The 15,169-nt window shown below is 29.2% G+C and overlaps 1 protein-coding gene across 1 annotated transcript; it reads left to right on the forward strand.

Annotated features, from left to right (window-relative positions):
• The first annotated feature begins 6,836 nt into the window (after positions 1–6,836).
• On the forward strand, positions 6,837–14,378 carry LOC133795164 (protein DETOXIFICATION 40-like). Its single transcript, XM_062232616.1, has 7 exons — positions 6,837–7,355; positions 7,451–8,082; positions 8,369–8,425; positions 8,527–8,765; positions 11,444–11,562; positions 11,728–11,814; positions 14,157–14,378. Exons 1-7 carry the CDS (start codon positions 7,032–7,034, stop codon positions 14,196–14,198), a joined length of 1,500 nt encoding a protein of 499 aa, XP_062088600.1. The 5' UTR covers positions 6,837–7,031; the 3' UTR covers positions 14,199–14,378.
• Positions 14,379–15,169: the final 791 nt, after the last annotated feature.

The raw sequence follows: 15,169 nt of genomic DNA on the forward strand, positions 1-15,169 counted from the left end.
GAAGCGGAGTGGAGTGGCAGCGGCATTGGAGCGGAGATGGGCCTTGGACATAAAAATAGAATATGTTATAAATTTATACAAAAATTTAAAAAATTAAACAATAAAATGAAAATTTTAATACACATATCGAGGGGGGTGTGGCTCGGGTGTGGGGTGTCGTGGGTGTGGAGGGGCTCGGATGGGGGGTGTTGTGGGTGTTCGGGTGTGGGGGTGTTGTGGTTGTGGAAGGGCTCGGGTGGGGGGTGGAGGATGGTGGTTGGAGAAGACAGAGAGAGGAAGAACTGGGAAAGTAAAAGAAAGGGGCGTTGGGGGCTTTTATATAGGAGATTATTAGCGACGGGGGTCCGCCGATAATAAAAAAATGGTCAAAATAACCCATTATTAACCGCGGACCCTCGCCGCTAATAATGGGTACCCACCGATGTTAAAAAAACGGTCATAATTACACATTATTAGCGGCGGATAGTATGCCGCGTACAGGTTTGCCGCTAATACCATTCAAACAGAAGCCTGGGAAAATTCCTACACTTTCCTTTGCTTTATTAGCGGCGGACCCTTTGCCGCTAATTGCTTTTGGTCTGCCGCTAATGTTTTATTTAAATAAAAAAATTTGAAAAACGTTATTAGCGGCAAACTCCCTTTAATTAGAGGTGGATTCAGGCCGGCCTCTAATGCGTCCGCCCCTAATATTGGCATTTCTTGTAGTGTATATATTATGGGCAATTCTTCCACCCCTTTGTTCAATTTGGAGGATTTAGTCCCTCAATAATTTTGAGTTGTTGGATGGGTTATTTTTTAGGCTGGACGTCGTTTGGATTGTAATCATTAAAGTGAAAATTGTAAAAATACCCATTTACTCCCATCAATCTCCCAACAACTCGCAACCCTTTTAGCTTTACCCTTATATTTTGTCATATTTTTTGTTTGTCATTTGGTTCTTTGTACCTTTTGCAGCAAGTAGTGATGACTATCGTAGTAATAATCTCTTTGAATTTGCATATGAAAGGAATAATGAATTTATAATATACGAAACTTTAAGTATCCTCCTATTTGCTTTTGAAATCATCTAAGGTATTGATATATATTTAATACTAACTATTATAATCAAGAATTAATAAATATTAATACTAAAAATTGAAAGTTATCAATTTAATTTTGGGAGTTATGTTATGAAAATAGTTTCATTGGTGTATTAATTTCAAGGAGTAAGGTTCTTAATTATTTACTTAAGTCACATTTATAGCCACTTCATGCTTTAGTTTTGTAGTAATTAATAGATTAAAGTAATTTTAATTTATAAATTAAGTATTATGGGGTCTATTACAATTGTATCGATAAATTGTCTAAATTGCTCCAAAAAATAACAATTAATTCCCAAAATAACGTTAATTTCTATGTCTCTTTTGTTTGGTGGGATCTATTACATCTATTACCCACAAACAAATTTTATGTAACTAATTAGTTTTTTGAGTAACGACGGCTAAAATATTAATATTTTCCAAATGTTGCACTTTTATACTCATTTTTTTACGGTAAACATATTCAATGTCTACAAAATGTTACACTTGTATACCCATATTTTTTCGGCAGTAAATATACTCAATATTTTTAAAATGTTGCACTTTTATATCTATTTTTTATTATTTTGATAAATAATAAGAAAATAAAGAAAAAATATAGGATTTTAATTCTTTTTAAAATTTTAAATTATTTTCTCTTTCGTATTCTTTTTCAAAATAACTATTTAAAATTAAACATTAATAAATATTTTATTAAAATTAATAAAAATGCTTTAAAATAATTAAAAACTTATATATTTTCATCAATTTAAAATTTACATTTTTTAAAAAAAAAAGTAAAGGAAAATATAAGTTTTAATTATTTTGATTAATTTTACTAATCTTAATTTTTTTATTATTTTAAAAGTGAAAATAATTTAAAATTTTAAAAATAACTAAAATCATATATTTTTCCTCCACTTTTTTATTATTTCTTAAAATAATTTTAAAAAATAGGTATAAAAGTGCAACATTTTAAAAATACGTGTATATTTACTGCGAAAAAAATTGGGTATGAAAGTGTAACATTTTGAAGACATTAAGTATATTTACCAAAAAAAAAAAATTGGGTATAAAAGTGCAATATTTTTAAAACATTTGTTATTTTAGCCACCATTTACTCTACTTTTTTTTTTATTAATCTTATTTTTTTACTAATTAATTTTAAAATTATTAAACTATATGCATATATAAACATTAAAAGTAATATTAGTTTAAAGAATTTTAAATTTGTAGTTATTCAATTTTACAAATATAAAAAAATAAGCAAACTTATTATTATTATTATTTTTTACATCAAACTCATCTCAAACATTATAAATTAAAGCAATAAACAAAGATTTTGTTAACAAAAAATTTCTAAATTAAAAGAAAACAAAATCGACTTACTCTTTTAGACAGTTTTTGCCAATAGGTCTTGTGTCGCCACAAAAGATGATTAGAAAAGTTTTACATGTGTTGCCATGATTAGTGGTGAAAATTGCATTATTTATTTATTTTAATAGCCAAAATAAATTAAGTTTAATTAATATTTTCATTAAATTAATATGATTTATTTTATAAATGAAAATATTTAATTATGATTTAATTTATTGATATTTTGTAGGAATTAAATATGTATTTTGTTACAAATAAAAGAAAATAAATAAATAAGTAAAGTTGAAGAAAGGAATGAAGAAAATGACATTTTTGAAGGAGTTTGGCCCAGTCCCGAAGGCCTAAACGGAAGCCCAGGCCCACTGGCCTCCTTCTCCACCTTCAGTGCCAGATGTTTGCATCCCAGAGCGCTACGTGTCCAGTCCCCTTCTCCAAATGCATTGATCCAAATGCACCCAACTCTTCATTCCTTCAGCAAGCTCCCCACGTGACCTCCCTTCTCCTCCAAATGCATTGACCCACATGAAGCTCCTTCAGCAAGCCAACGTGACCCAAGCATCCCCATCATCCCAGGAGGCCCAATACTCCAAAAGCCCAACAAGCAGCCAACTCCCATCAGCTCACCCAAAAGCCCAACACGCCCAAGCAACCTAGCCTTCTCTTCTACAGCCCAGGCTGCCTACGTGGCACTCTTTCATTGGTTGAAAGTGGGTCAAAACCCTCTTGTATCACCAGTCATGTTTTGTGGGTATTGGGCCTTGTAAATTGCTATTTTGAGCTTTATAGATCATGTCTTTGTGGTATTTTAGAAAAAGAGCATTTTGACTATACACAAAAATAACTAGGGTAATATTAATAATAAGATTTGATTTTTCAAAATCATATTTTATTATTAATATTTCAGATTTATTTTGTAAACCCCATTTTGTTGTTTAATTTCTTTTTAGTCATTTTCCCCATCTATAAATAGGGACACTCTCTTCACATTATGGATGTAATTTTTAGAGTAGAGAAACTATAGCAAAATTTCCACTCACTTTCTTCTCATATTTTCTTCTTAGAATTTTGTGAGAATCATGAACATAATGGCCTAATCTTCCTAGGAAGTTTAGGGATGATTCCATATGCAAGTGATGTTATTTTGCTACTTTGATTTACTATGTTCTTAATGTAATATATTTGAGTTATTTATGTTCTTTCATCTCTATTTTTATTTTGCTATCTTTATTTACTTATGCTAATAGTATATAGGATTAGTCATGCTCTTTCTATGTGCTTCTAATTAGGAAAAGTAATATTGATACATAATTTTATGTCTAATCTTCTATTACATTATTGCCCTTGGGTATTTTGTCATTTTTAGATTTTTCATAAGATTAACATTGTGCTTTTAAAGTAAAGAACTTTATAACTCAAATGAACTTTTGTTAGAAAAACTATGGACTTTAATGTTAGATTTTCCAAGTAAATGTTGGGATGTGAACTATTTACTTGTGTATTTTTAAATCAAGTAACCAAGTAACTAAGCAAGCATATGGGTGATTCTTGAAACCTTTCCATTTCTCAAACTCTTGATTACATCTTACATTTATCTCACATATCTCACTTTATCATTTCATCAAAAAAATACAATATCAAAATCTCAAACCTCTTTCCATTTACAATTTTATTTATTTCTTGTTACTAACTTTTTGTGTTATTTTCTACTAATCTTTTGATTTAGGTTACCTCCTTGTGGATCGACCGCCCGATTATACTACAACCACCGCTTAGTGGTTGTCACATTTTGGGCATTAAACACGCCACTTTTTTTTTTTTTTTTTAAATATATAAGTAATCTTATTGTCAACTACATTGGCAAAATTAATTAATGTTAAATATTCTACCGAACATCTAACAAACCTTATTGTCAAATATATTGACAAAATTGATTAATGCTAAACATTGTACAATTTATAAAAGTTTTGTTTCTTTTAAAAAAAATCTAACTAATCTTAGTTTAAAATATATTAGAAAAATAATTAATGCTAAACATTTTACCATCTATAAGTTTTTTTAAAAAAAGAAAAAGAAAACACCACTTAAAAATATTAGAACATATGATTCATATAACTCATTCTATCATACAATAAATGGTCGGCTAAAATACTTAATATTTTCAAAATATTTTCCAGCATAATTGGGGATGTTCTACCACCACCAATACAACACATCCATACAATTGACATCTCATTTGGTTGACCCCATCTTCCATGAAAACAATAACGAAATAATAATTTCCGTGTTCATTAAGCTGCCAATGTGATCTGCACTTAAAACCTATGTATTTTACAATACATTTCAACTAAAGTTACAAAATTATAATAATTCATCAACTAAGCATCTTCTAAATATTGTCATGTTAATTATTTTTCTAATACTAAAAAAAATCAACATAAATAGGGAAAATTGTTATTATCTGTGGCAGAAAAACACAACAAAGATTAAACAACTAATGTCTCCTAAACAAGAAGCCGTCTAATTATTATGTCATCATTTACAAAATACATTATTAAAAAAATATTTATCAAAAGGCAAAATCTTACGCACCTAATACTATATAATGGCCAAAATTTGTTCATATTTTTTACTTTCCATTATAACAATATTACTTACTACCTACTTAAAAATAACTTAGCAAATGCAAAAAAATATCTTAGCCAATGTCGTAAATAAGTTCCAAATTTACTATATCATCCTCAATTATACTTTTTTTTAGACATCAAATTGTACTTCCTTTTCACAACCACATCAATAGTGATATTTCCTACCAGTATATTCAATCCGTTCATGATGTTAAAACTATAAAAAATAAAAACACCAAAGTTTGACTGTTAGGTACACAGAATTTGACTATTAGATACCGTACTCTATCTTTTCAGAATTTGACGCTGAAATATTTGTAGCTTTTTTGTAGAAACCTTTCGTGTGGGGCCAATTCAAAACATGATATTTTTATAAAATATTATCTAGAAAAAGTTTTTTTTTAATAAGAAAATAATTTTTTTTAACTTGGGGGTCACCGGCTTGCCTATATATTATCCACTCCCTAGAGAATTATTTTATACATTTTAACTGTTAGTTAATTGGAATCTATATTTTCACAAATTATATTTTAATTATGTATTTTATAAAATAGTTCAAATAGATCTCTAAACTTAATTTTGATAAATTTTTTTTAAATATAATAACATAATTGTTGGACAAAATAATTTTATTTTTGTTTTAAATTATTAGTTTAGTGAATTTTTTGTAATTTTAGCTCAGAAAATTTTGACTAAAATCAAGTTTAGAGTTTTATTATTTGAACTATTTTACAAAATACAGAGTCTAAAAAATAATTTATCAAAACACAGAGTCCAAACAAGTAATTAGACAAAACATAGAGTCCAAATAGCAAAACACAAAATTTGTGTTGAATCTATTCCAACCCAAAGACAAATTACAGGCAGGTGCGGTCTATAGTTTGCTGGGACACTTTAGACCACGCTAATTTTTTTAATTTACTCTTTGTACTATAATATTATAATAATTATTATGATTGAATAAAATAATGTAACAATAAAAATTTTAATATTTTATTAGAGAATATATATTTTTTTGTGTTGTTTTTAGTATTGTGATCGAAATGGAAAATTAATTTAGTGCTAAAATTATATATATTTTTATGTTGTTTTAACACATATTTTGTGCTATAGGTTGAAGATGATCTATAATTGATAGCAAAAACTGTAAAATATGCAATAAAATGGATTAGATTGCTGTATTCAAATCATATATATAATCAACATATACAGTCTGTTACTATTATTATTAATGTAGATATAAATAAAGTGAATTTATTTTAGTTAGGCTTACACTATTAGTCAAGAAAATTAAATCGTTAGGCACATGTGTGGCGTAGTGTTGGACACCATATTTACATAACATAGAATCCACGAAACAATTTAATGTTGTGTTGAATGAAAAAACAATTTAACGTTGTGAAACCTTTATGTAATAGTGTGCACAGTCGATACTAATGTTCTTTATTTAGTAACCCAATATTAATTCAATTTCTTTCATTATAAGTTAAAACTAGAATGAGATTTTTTAAATTACATAACATATATATAATCGGAGTTTAATTACATAACTAAAACTTACACGATTTGTTTTTACATAATTTAAATTTACAAGATAAAGGTACTATTAAAGAAAACTTGGGTTTTATTATTAAATAGTCCTCACTGATCATCTCCTCTAGCTAGTTATTTGCATTATGTTGCATCCAATTTGTGGAATATTTTTTTTTTTTGCCACAAAAAAAAAATTAAAAGGTGACTCCTCTGTGACCAAACATTTTTGGTTGCTGAAAAATTAAATAATTACGATAATCTTGTAAAAAGAACTAAATTTTTTAGGTGAATGCGGAGCTATATTTACATGTCGCAAAATGAGAAAGAATAATAGAAAAGAAGTGACATCTCTAGCTCCCAAGTCCATGGACATATATATATATATTTATATATGTGTTGTTTATATTTTTGTGTGCTAATTTTATGATAGAGAATAAAGATGGACAATTCCAGAAGAATTAGTAGCGAGCTACTACTACACGAACCCATCTTAGGTGTGAAATCAGGACCAGTGCCAATCAGTTCTGAACTAGAAGACACCCTATCAAACCCTGATCTCTCCTTCTTCCAAAGACTCCGATCAGCAACATGTATCGAACTCCGCACCCTCTTCCGCCTGGCAGCTCCCACTGTCTTCGTCTACTTACTCAACAACGTCACCTCCATGTCCACCCAGATCTTCTGCGGCCACCTCGGCAACCTCCAACTCGCCGCCGCCTCCCTCGGCAATACTGGTATCCAAATCTTTGCCTACGGTCTCATGGTATGTTCATATATATATATAAACAAATTCATTATTCACTTCAATCTTTTTTAAGGTAAATGATGATGTTGAGTCATGTTTGTGTGTGTATGTAGCTTGGAATGGGAAGTGCGGTAGAGACGCTATGCGGACAAGCATACGGGGCCCATAAATACGAAATGCTTGGCATATATCTACAACGGTCGACAATCCTACTCATGGCAACTGGGGTCCCACTCACATTGATATATGTGTTCTCTAAGCCCATCCTGGTGGCGTTGGGAGAATCGGAAGAGATAGCGTCGGCGGCGGCGATGTTTGTGTACGGGTTGATACCACAGATATTCGCGTACGCAGCAAATTTTCCCATACAAAAGTTCCTTCAAGCTCAGAGCATCGTGTTCCCGAGCGCCTACATCAGCGCGGGGACGCTGGTGGTGCACTTGGTGCTGAGTTGGGTGTTGATTTTCAAGCTTGGGTGGGGTCTGCTGGGGGCGTCGCTTATGCTGAGCCTGTCGTGGTGGATGGTAGTGGTGGCCCAGTTCGTCTACATCTTGATGAGTGACAAGTGTAAGCTGACGTGGCGTGGGTTCAGCTGGCAGGCCTTTAGTGGGCTTTGGGAGTTTCTTAAGTTATCCTCTGCGTCCGCGGTGATGCTCTGCCTTGAGACTTGGTATTATCAGATTCTGGTTTTAATTGCTGGTTTGCTTAAAAACGCTGAGATTGCCTTGGACTCTCTCTCTGTTTGGTAAGCCCCACCTCCACGTGTACTTTAATAAATAAATATATTATTTCTAATAATCCAAAAATGCAACAAAAAGAAACTCCATACAAGAGAAATGAACAAAAACACAATTAGTGTGATTTAGAATCAATGTCGCGACAACAAAATAATGATTTCAAATAGAATATTATATAAAAAAAACTAAAGATATATATATTTGCTGGAAAACCCATGAGATATCTATAATTACACAAAGAATTTTCATTTATTAATTAAAGAGCGAATAATGTGTAATATTTTGTTGATGCAGCATGACAATATCTGGGTGGGTGTTTATGATTGCAGTGGGTTTCAATGCAGCCGCTAGGTAATCTTTAAGCAGCAGTGTATGAAAAAAACTATACTTCAACTTTACTTTTTTACATATATTAACAAACAAAGGAATATATGGTCGAATAATTAAAACAGTGTACGAGTGGGGAATGAGATAGGAGCAGGTCATCCAAAATCAGCATCATTCGCAGTAGTGATAGTAACATCAAGTTCCTTCCTCATTTCCTTGGTGTTCGCCATCCTTGTGCTTGTGTTACGCCACGTCATCAGCTATGCATTCACAGATGGTGTCACTGTTGCTAATGCTGTCTCTGACCTTGCTCCTTTTTTGGCTGTCTCTATTATCCTCAATGGCATTCAACCTGTCTTATCCGGTAAAAGACATTTTACTTTATCTTTATATGATTTCGAACTTATGGGTCACCATATATAATCACTAATTTTAAATTATTGGAAAATGAAATGCAAATGAGTCTTTGAAATGTGATCATTCATGATGAAGTGCTAGAGATGTGATATATATCATATTATTGAGTACGTTCTCTGATTTGTAAATCAAAATCGAAGTATAAAAGGTGGTTGGTAATATGGAGTTTTCATTTGTGAGTGATGAAATTAGTAATTAATAGGTATAGGAACATAGAATATTCTCTTGGTTAACCATCAAAAGCTAAACTATATATGTATATATATACATATGTATATATTATACTTTGTAAGCATCAATCGATGACAGTCATATACATAGGGTTTATATTTTTTTTATCGATAAATTGTTTTATTAACTGTTAGAATTATGTATTTTGATAAATTCTTTTCTGAATTCTGTGTTTTGTAAAATAGTTCAAATAGATTATTAAGTTCAATTTTGATGAATATTTTTTTGAATATAATAACATAATTCTTAAATGGAATAATTATATTTTTTTTAAGTTGTTACTTTGATGAATTATTTATAATTTTAGTTCAATTTATTTTATAATCAAAATCAAATTTATGAGTCTATTTGAATTATTTTACAAAGTATTGATTCTAAAAAATTATTTATCAAAACTCAAAACTAAAAAAAATAATGAAAAAAAATATATAAAACTCATATAAATTAGAGAAATTTACAGTTTTTTATAACTTTAAAATTAATTTACATATATATATATATTTATAACGTGTTTTTTTAGTACCCTAGTTAGATTTTTTAGTTTTTTTTTTACAAGTACCGTTTTTTTTTTTTACTTTTCATCAGCTTATTTTAACAACTTTATTTCTTTCTCTCTCTTAACTTCAAAAAATACTTTTTGGTCATACCATAAGTGGGCTCAAGAGTGGTACTATCGCGACCTACTCTTCAATTTGATTATTTTGATATATGAGAATGATATATTTTTCCGCCGTTGCCAGAAAAGATGGCCAGAATAAAAATAAATATTTTGCTTTCTCTTTCATATTATGTTAACCAAAAAGTAACTAAACTCTAAATTCGAGCAAAATTTAATATACCAATTGTATTCTTATTTTATATTTTAAAAATATCACATGATATTCTAAACAACTTTAAAACTATTTTAGAAACATTAAAGTAACTTTTTTTAAAATAGATTCTTTAAGATATCGTTTGCTAGTAATTTTTAAATAGAACATAGAAAGACTATTTTTGGTAACTTACTAAGTTTGTTGGTTGCTTTAAATTTGTGGCATACTGAAAAATTTAGTCATATATCAAAAGGTAATCGATTGATATCTTAAATTATTTTAAAAGCAACGAAAATGTAACTTTTAAAAATAATTATGCAGTATACTAAATTAACTTTTTTGGTAACTTACTAAGTTTATTGATTGCTATAAATTTGTGACATACTATAAAAGATAGTCATATATCAAAATGTAATCGATTGGTATCCTTAATTACTTTAAAAGCAACAAAAATGTAACTTTTAAAAATAATTATGCAGTATACTAAATTAACTATTTTGGTAACTTACTAAGTTTATTGGTTTCTTTAAATTTGTGGCATACTAAAAAAATTAGTCATATATGAAAAGATAATCGATTAGTATCTTAAATGATTTTAAAAGCAATGAAAATGTAACTTTTAAAAATAACTATGTAGTTTACTAAATAATATCATTTTCTAATAAACTATTCATGATAACTTGGAATTATAGGAGTAATTTTTTATACTATATAATAACTAATTAGTTTCCAAAATAGACTTGAAGATAATGTAAAAATATTTCATGAGTGACTAAAAAAGTCTACTGAAAGTTTTCATTTAAAAGTTACCGTGTAGTATACTAAATTAATTTTTATTAATAAACTATATGGTACGTAACTTATTATACTATATAACAACTTATTAGTTTCTTAAATAAGCTTGAAAGTTACCAAAATGTATCTTAAATAATAAAATATCATAATATAACATAAAAATAACTAATTTGTATATTAAGATTTCTACAAATAAGTTTTGGAGGTAACAAAAATGTACTAAAATAATATGAATTAAAACTAAAGCTTTTAATAATAAAAAAAAATGATCAATTAGTATTTTATCGATATCGTAAGCAACTAAAATGTAATTTTTTACAACTTAGAAAAAACAAAAGATTTCGTAAAGCGAGACTTCCCAATATTTTTTAAAATTCAGTATGTTAGACTGATATGATCTCAATATTTATGTAAATAATTTGGTTAAATATGTTTTTGTAAACACTTTTAAAATTCTAGTTATATAATTATAAATTTGACTATATATTATATATATAGGCCACATCATCACTCTACGTCTTACTAGTACTGTATCATTTAATATTATACAATAAGACAAACCAAACCATGACATCAAATAGGGCCAACGTACCCGCAGGCATGCTTGCAGTTATAATATATTGACAAGAAGTTATGACATTTATGTACATTAATTATATACTGTTCCTAATTAATTCAACCTATATCTAATTTGTATATGCATATAAATATGTTAGGTTCCAATAGTAACTACATAACTGACACTGATACTGTGTTCTGAAATTGCAATTAATTTGTTGTAATTAAGGTGTGGCTGTTGGGTGTGGATGGCAAGCTTTTGTGGCATATGTTAACGTGGCTTGTTACTACGTTGTTGGTATTCCTTTGGGTGTACTTCTTGGCTTCACATTCGATCTCGGAGCTAAGGTAATAATTAAATAAATTATACTATGGGCTTCTCACGTTATTATTATAAATCAAATTAATGTAATACTACCTCTTTAATTAATTTATATTCCACTTAAAGTATAAAAAAATAAAAATGGCTTTTATTTTTTAATAAAATTAATTTTATATTATGGTTTTGTTTAGGGAATTTGGTCAGGGATGATATGTGGCACTCTTATGCAGACTCTTATATTATTGTGGGTAACATTTCGGACTGACTGGAATAAAGAGGTAAAACTCAATGAAAATATTGCTCTAATTTCTTCAATTTCAAGTTTTAAATATAGTTACATTAGTAATACAGAATTTAAACTTAAGAGAAGTGGATCAACTTTCGTGACATCAATTAATTATAATTAACTGTATACGAAATATTAACGAGAGCCATATATACATGGTTTAAAATTAAAAAGAAATACTAGAGAGTAATATTGCCGTACGTGACGGGCATGTGGAAATGAATTAACGTAGGGATTAATTAATTATCTGAAATCCATTCATATTTGATCCTAAGAGAATAGAGTGAGATTTGCTCCAAAACGATCGTATTTGATCTTTACTTACTAGAAATTTTGTATTTTTAGTGACGGTAGGACTATGGATAATACATGGGAAATTTCAGTTTATGTACTTCATATAGGTACTAATTAAAAAAAAAATACTAGTCATATTAAAAATTTCAAAATAATGTTATTTTTTTTGTACTTTACCCACTTCTCACCTCTTATTTCTCACTTCACTCTTGGTTCACTCTCTCTCACCTCACGGCACCACCAACACCACCACCACCACAAAATACAGCATTTCGAGAAAATTTGTGCATGGTTTTTTGGTTTTTTTTTTTCGATTTTTTTCAGATCTAAAACTCTGAAATCTACGGAAAAGATATTGATCGGTGGTGGTTCGATGATGCTCGATGCAAGCTTGATGGAGCCTTCAATATCATGATTTTTCATGAATAAACGACTTTGTTCGATGGTGCTCGATACGATTCTTGCAAAATAGATCATTTTTCACTCGGGTGTTTGTTTGGGTGGTTCTTTTTTATTTTGGATATTTTTTAAAAATCTACACGTTTGACATGCTCATATGCACATTTGTGAAGTGTAACATTGAAGAAAAAAAAATACAAAAATGCAAACATACCTCATGTTTAAGACATGTTTTGGTGTGTTTTCAAGTTTTAAACTTCCCAAATGTTCACTTGAGCATTTTAAACATGTAGATCTTAAAAAAATACCCAAAATAAAAAAAAATCACCACAAACGGACACCCAGGTGAAAAATTATGTCTTTTACAAAAATCACGTCGAGCACCATCGAGCAAAGTCGTTTTTTCATGAAAATGATTTTGAAGGCCCCAACGAATGGTTGCTCGATACTAGCTCGATGGGGCATTCAAAATCAAGATTTTCATTAAAAAACGACTTTGCTCGATGGTGGTTGATGCGATTCTTGCAAGAGATATAATTTTTCACTTGGGTGTCTATTTGGAGTGATTTTAAAAAAAAAAAAATTGGTTAATTTTTCAAGATCTACACATTTGACATACATATCCACATTTGGGAAGTTTAAAACTTGAAAACATACCAAAACAGATCTTAAACATGAGGTATGTTTGCATTTTATTTTTATTTTTTTCAAGTGTTACACATCACAAATGTGCATATGAGCATATCAAACGTGTAGATCTTGGAAAATACCCAAAATAAAAAAAAACACTCAAAACGAACACCCGAGTAAAATATTATGTATTCTGCAAGAATTGCATTGAGCACCATCAAGCCACTATCGAATAAAGTCATTTTTTCATGAAAAATCATGATTTTGAAGGTCCCATCGAGTTGGCATCGAGCACCACCAAACCATCATTGAAATAGATTGATTTCCTACAGATTTCAGAGTTTTATATTTGAAAAAAAATTGTAAAAAACTCAAAAAATAATGCTCAGATCTATTCGAAATGCAGTATTTAGTGTCTTAAGTGAATGAAACATCATTATATTTGAGAAATAATTAATTACCCATAAATTTCTACTCAAAGAATTATCAAAATGTATATTTCTTGGTGTATATTGTGTTTATTTCTACAAGGTGGCTGAAGTTATGGATGTTTTTCTAGTGTTGGTCGTGCCGTCGCTACCGTGGGTGGTGGTGTCGTGAGGTGAGAGAGAGGGAAGAGAGAATAGAGAAAAGAGAAGTGAGGGGAAAAAATGGCAAGGGTATAATGGTAAGAGCACAAAAAAGTAACATTATTTTGAAATCTTAAATATTCCTAAATTCATAGAATGTGAAATTTCCCTAATAAAAAGATATGTGGGCGTGTAAGTAGGGTTTGGTTGCTAGCTAGAGCCGACGAAACCAGGCTAAATAAAGATATATTTAAGAGGAGGGTACATACTACGTAGTGAAGTCAAGGAGTTTCATATTCATCGCTTTACCACAAAGTAATAAGTAATTAATTAAATCTTCGTTAAGTTTTAATCAATTCTTGAAACTAGAAAAACATGCGTAATATTTGTCCAAAAAAAATCGATCAATTGATGCTCTGAATTATATATCTAAATTTTGCAGGTTGAAAAGGCGAAGGCTCGTTTGGATAAGTGGGATGACTAGGTCTAGGAGAGCAATATTGGATCGATGTAACCAATTTTCTGTATAATTGTAACAAAATTAATCTATCCTAGACGACGTCTATGTAGGTTTTTTTGTTTTTATGTATCGTAGTAATATATTGGACGTTTCCTAGTAGACTAGATTATTATGCTGGATATATTTATAGGAAATTCCACCGTACATGCTTTTTTTTAGTGTATTGATATATACATTTTCTCATGTTTTTACTTCTTTGAATGATTTTCGGCATAATTTGTTTTATAACGATGTACATTATAATTATATAGAACATCTACAAATTTATAAGAAAATTCTGAATAATTTATAATGTCGAAAATATGGTTCAAATATTTTGTCATCGCATAACTGTTTTTTTTATGCGTGTGAAAATTTGCAAGTTCGAACTTTGTTTTCGACAATGTAAATTATTCAAAACTTTTTAAAACTTTGCATAATTCTCTAAATAACTACAATGTACACAATCACAAAAAACAATTACGCCAAAAATCATTAAAATATCAAAAATTAAAGAATAATGCATCGATACATTCAAAAATAGGAGTGCACTGGAAAAGCACGCTACAAATATACTTTAAAATGAGAAAATTCACAAGTACATATATAAACACACTTAGCCCCCAAAAAATGTAATTAGAATAGATAAATCATTTCTTATATACACACCTAAATATAAAATCAAATTCGATTCAACCTATTGTTTTTTCTTTTCCTTTTTGAGGTTAATTCGACTATCAAAACCATCTAAAATTAATATTCTAAAATTAATATCCATAAACTCTATATTAAAGTTATTTTGGTAAGATGAGCAAATAGTTGAGTAAGAACAATTTTCTTTCTCTTTCAACTAATTAAACATTGTTTATTTTATTTGAAATTTATAATTGAATATGATTAAGTAAAGTCTTACAAATTATATATTGCCATATATAATCTTCCCAAGGAAAATCATC

The sequence above is a fragment of the Humulus lupulus genome, chromosome 8 (assembly GCF_963169125.1).
Source record: "Humulus lupulus chromosome 8, drHumLupu1.1, whole genome shotgun sequence".
NCBI lineage: Eukaryota > Viridiplantae > Streptophyta > Magnoliopsida > Rosales > Cannabaceae > Humulus > Humulus lupulus.